At 60.1% G+C, this 3,885-nt stretch overlaps 1 protein-coding gene across 1 annotated transcript in view; it reads right to left on the bottom strand.

Moving 5' to 3' along the window:
• Positions 1 to 103: 103 nt before the first annotated feature.
• Positions 104 to 3,885, bottom strand: part of LOC113487358 (nuclear envelope pore membrane protein POM 121C-like) — a 12,555-nt gene continuing 8,773 nt past the window's right edge. The window contains exons 11-13 of the mRNA XM_026861877.1: positions 2,167 to 3,834; positions 1,316 to 1,444; positions 104 to 1,062 (exon numbers count right to left, since the gene is read on the bottom strand). Coding sequence (XP_026717678.1) covers positions 968 to 1,062; positions 1,316 to 1,444; positions 2,167 to 3,834 — 1,892 coding nt within the window. The 3' untranslated portion in view covers positions 104 to 967. The remainder of the gene's footprint in view (positions 1,063 to 1,315; positions 1,445 to 2,166; positions 3,835 to 3,885) is intronic.

Genomic DNA, 3,885 nt, shown 5'->3' with positions numbered 1-3,885 from the left:
TATAAGAGACAGGGTGGCCTCCCGGTGCTGGCGGCAGTGGTGGCAGGTTCTGACCCTAGCGGCTCCCCCAGCCTCCCAGGTACCGCGCTACGTCCGAGTCAACACCCAATTAGCCAGGGCGCGTCCCCCGCAAAGGGACAGGCGCCCCCCCAAAAAAAACTCCAAACAGCAAATCCGGCATAACCAACATGCCGCCACGCACACGGTTCAGTTCTTCCTCCAAACTCGGTTCAATGAGCGCAACAAAGCGGGGGCACGAATAAAGCAAAACAGAGGGGGCTTTAGACGAGCAGGGCAGGGGGGCACAGCCCAGTGGGGAGCACTGAGGTCTGGGGGTGCTGCTTGGTGGCCGGGAGAGGGGTGGAGGGACCCCCCCATCCCCACCCCATGCCTGCAGCCAAGGTCCTGAGCTACAGTGCGTCCTCAGCTGGGGGTCTGACAGGGGATTAAGTCACAGCGAGGGGGTCGTCACCCACAGCACCGAGACGCCCATGGCAGGCTGGCACCAGCCCTGGCTCCTGCTCAGCAGGGGTGGGAAGGAAGCAGAGCCCTCCGGAGGGAGCATGTTCACCAGACCACGGGATCAAATCATGGGGAAAGATTTCTGGGAGCTGGTGAAGACGGCAGCCCTCAGCAGCCTGGACCGCAGCCAGCAGGAACATGGCATGTCCCCAGCCGGGCTCTGAACGGGGACGTGTGGCTCTGCTGGCTGCCGTGCTGCAGGGCAGGGGGCTGGGGAGAAGGGCACAGGACAACTAGAAGAAGCAAATGGGGGGAAAACTTACACATTATGAAACATGGCAAAATAAAGTGAGGGAGCAAACGCTGCAAATATGTACAGAGGTTCATCCAGCTTTGGCTGTGGAACTGTTCAAGTAAGAAGAGTTTGGTTTATCCTGTCCCACCCTGGGTCACTGCCACCCGTGTGTGGGCACGGGCTCCTCGTGCAGGCCAGCAGTCCCAGAGGTTATTTTTTGCGGGTGTGCTGTCTCCGTGCCTGCAGCCGCTGGCGAGCACCCATCCTGGATCCTGCCCCGATGGAAAAGGCAGGGGTGGATGAACCTGGAAGCAGAAAGGTTGCTCAGGTCTCTGCAGACTCACTCTGAGCTGGCACAGGTATTGTAATACAAAATACATGGGTATTGTAATTCCCATCCTGGGGGGAACAGAAAGTTTTGCATCCCCTGGAGTCCAATAGGTACCACCCGAGCTCATTCCCAGAGCATGGCCTGGCCCTTCTGCCATCCCTGGCCCGAGGGGACACCCTGACCCATCCATCAGCTCTCCAAGGCTGAAGCACCAACCCCTTCCTTACCAAAGGAAGCACCGACTCCTCCGAAGCCCGAAGCAGGAGTGCTGGGCGTCCCGAAGGAAAGGCTGCTGTTTCCACTCCCCACTGCTCCTGGGACAGGCGTGCTCTGCCCGAAGGTGGGTGCAGGAGTTCCTGGAAAGCAACATGCCATCATGAGCTAGGGCCAGCAAAGGAGGAAGAGCCTGGCCTTCAGGAGCCCACGGCACCCACAGGAGGCACAGATGTCCCCCCACAGGCCAAAGCATCACAGTTCCCTGAAAGCAGCCTGTTCACCCAAGAAGCCCTTTTAATGCAAGAAGCTGCACTCTCATGGTAATCCCTGGGCTCTCCTGCCAGCAGGGCAGCACAGGATTTGTGGGCCAGGGAGGAACAAAGGGCTCTTTCTAGATCAAGTAGTTGCTCAGCACGTGGGTTTCAGCTCTGCGGGAGGTCAGACAACACAGCGAGGGTGCAAAGCAGTAAGGAAAACCTCAGAGAGCAAGCAAAAAGTGACTGCAATTGCTGGCTGGCAGGTCTTCTACTTGCCAAGAAGCTCCAGATTGCTTTTAAGCACTGGCAAGCCCTTCACTTCGGCAGGGCACCTGGCTGGGCTCAGCACTTGTGTGGAGCCAGGGAGCTGGTGGAAGGCCCAAGGAGCAGAAGTTAAGGATTCCCCTCCATCACCAAGGGCTGGGGATCAGGACAGTGAGTGATGGAAGCACCTTCCCTTCCCACAGCAAGGCTCTGCACAGCACAAGAACCAGCCCCTCTGGGCTGCTGAGCCTAGGGAGCTCAGCCAGGACTGTCAGGAGAGCTGCTGCCTAAATCCAGCCCTGCTCTTCACCACTCCAGAAGGCCCCTCCGCCCGCACTCACCTCTGAACACAGGACTGCTGTTGGGCATGGTGAAGGCGAAGGGCGTGCTCTGGTTCTGCGCACCCAGGGCACTCTGCGTCAGGGAAGAGCCGAAGGGCGATGCCGCCAGGGCTGCCCCGCTCTGCCCAGCCCCGAAGCTGAACGCCACGGCAGGGGAGCCGCTGCTCAGGGCGGGCGTGCCGATCCCAAAGGCGCTGGTGGAGGGGCCCGGCTGGGCGAAGGTAAAAGGAGAAGGAGTGGTGCCGAAAACAGTGGTGCCAGTGGTGCTGCTCGTGGTCTGCGTGGTGGAACCGAAGCTGGTGGTGGTGGAGGTGGCTGTCCCAAAAGAGAAGACCGATGTGGTGGTCCCAAAGGCCACCTGGGTGCTGCTGGTGCCAAAGGAGCCCTGGGTGCTGGCTGTGCCGAAGGCTGGCTGAGCACCGCTGCCAAACGCTGGCTGAGCAGCAGACTGGGCTGTGGGGGCTCCAAAACTGAACGGGGTGCCAAAGGTGACGGGGCCAGCAGCGGGCTTGCTGGCAGGCAGCTGGTTCTCCACAGCACCGGCACTGAAGGCAGGCTGACTCCCTGTGCTGGGATACGGCAGCAGCGGCTTTGCGCTTGTGCTGAAGGAACTGCCGAACGCTGAAATGGAGGGGCCAAATGTCAATGTCGCTTGACCTGTGGTGGTGGCTGGGGTAGAAGAGGTCAGCGTGGTGTCCCCAAATATGCTAAAGCCCACAGTGGTGGTAGGAGCTGTTGAATTTGAAGGTGCCTGGCCAAAGGCAGAGCCTCCTGGGACACTGGTGGTGGCAGGGACCGTGGCTGGAGGTGGCTTTCCAAACTGGAACATGGGCCCTAGGGTGGCAAAGCTGGTTTCCGTGCTGGGAGCTGAACTGGTCAGGCCTTGGAAGAGGAAGGGCTGTGACGTGCTGGTGGATGTGGCAGTGGTGACGGTCAGGCTGGTGGTGGGGCCAGTGGAGGCAGGAGGGTTGAGTCCGAAGCTGAAGATGGGTTTAATGGTGGCATCTGTGGAGGAACTCTGCATGGTGGCAGTTGTAGCCGCAGTGGTGAAGATGACGTTAGGGAGACCTGTGAATCCTGCCTGGGTAGTCGTGGAGGCTGCGGGCAGGTCTGTGGCCGAGGCTGGCTGTGACGTTGGTTCAAAGGTGAAAGGAGAGGCCACTGCTGGAGATGAAGCTGTGGTGACGCTGCCAAAGACAGGCTTGAACATGGTGGTGGTGGAGGATGTCGAGGAGGGGCCGGAGCTCGCAGACACAGTGACTGTGGTGGAGATGACAGCTGTACAGGGTGCTGTGCTCTCACTTTTCTGCAAAGTGCCAAAGATGGGTTTGAAGACAGGGCTCGTGGTGGGCACGGCAGCAGCCACGGTTGTTGCCGGCTGGCTGGCAGCAAGGGTGTTCACCACCCCGAAAAGGGTGCTTGGCTTTGGGAGGGAGGGAGGCTTGCTGGGGGTCTGGCCCAGCTCTGGGAACACAGGAGATGCCAGGCTGCTGGGGGCCTGCACCCCCAGGGCAGAGGGGGCTACAGGGGCAGGCGTGCTCAGCACAGGCACGGGCTTGGTGTCAGCAGAGGTGGTGGGCAGAGAACTTGACTCCAGTGATACAGCAGGAGCAGGTGGTTGTGCAGCTGGTGGAGGTGGCTGGGACACGACCTCAGCTCCAGTGGAGTCTGAAAAAGAAAAAAGATCATTTAAGGATAGGGGGTCACCTACAACCAGCC

This window comes from Athene cunicularia, assembly GCF_003259725.1.
Source record: "Athene cunicularia isolate RWA chromosome 19 unlocalized genomic scaffold, athCun1 chr19_part1, whole genome shotgun sequence".
In the NCBI taxonomy this organism is placed as follows: Eukaryota; Metazoa; Chordata; class Aves; order Strigiformes; family Strigidae; genus Athene; species Athene cunicularia.
The sequence above is the reverse complement of the archived record's forward strand: the minus strand, read 5'-3'. Positions and strand labels throughout refer to the sequence as shown.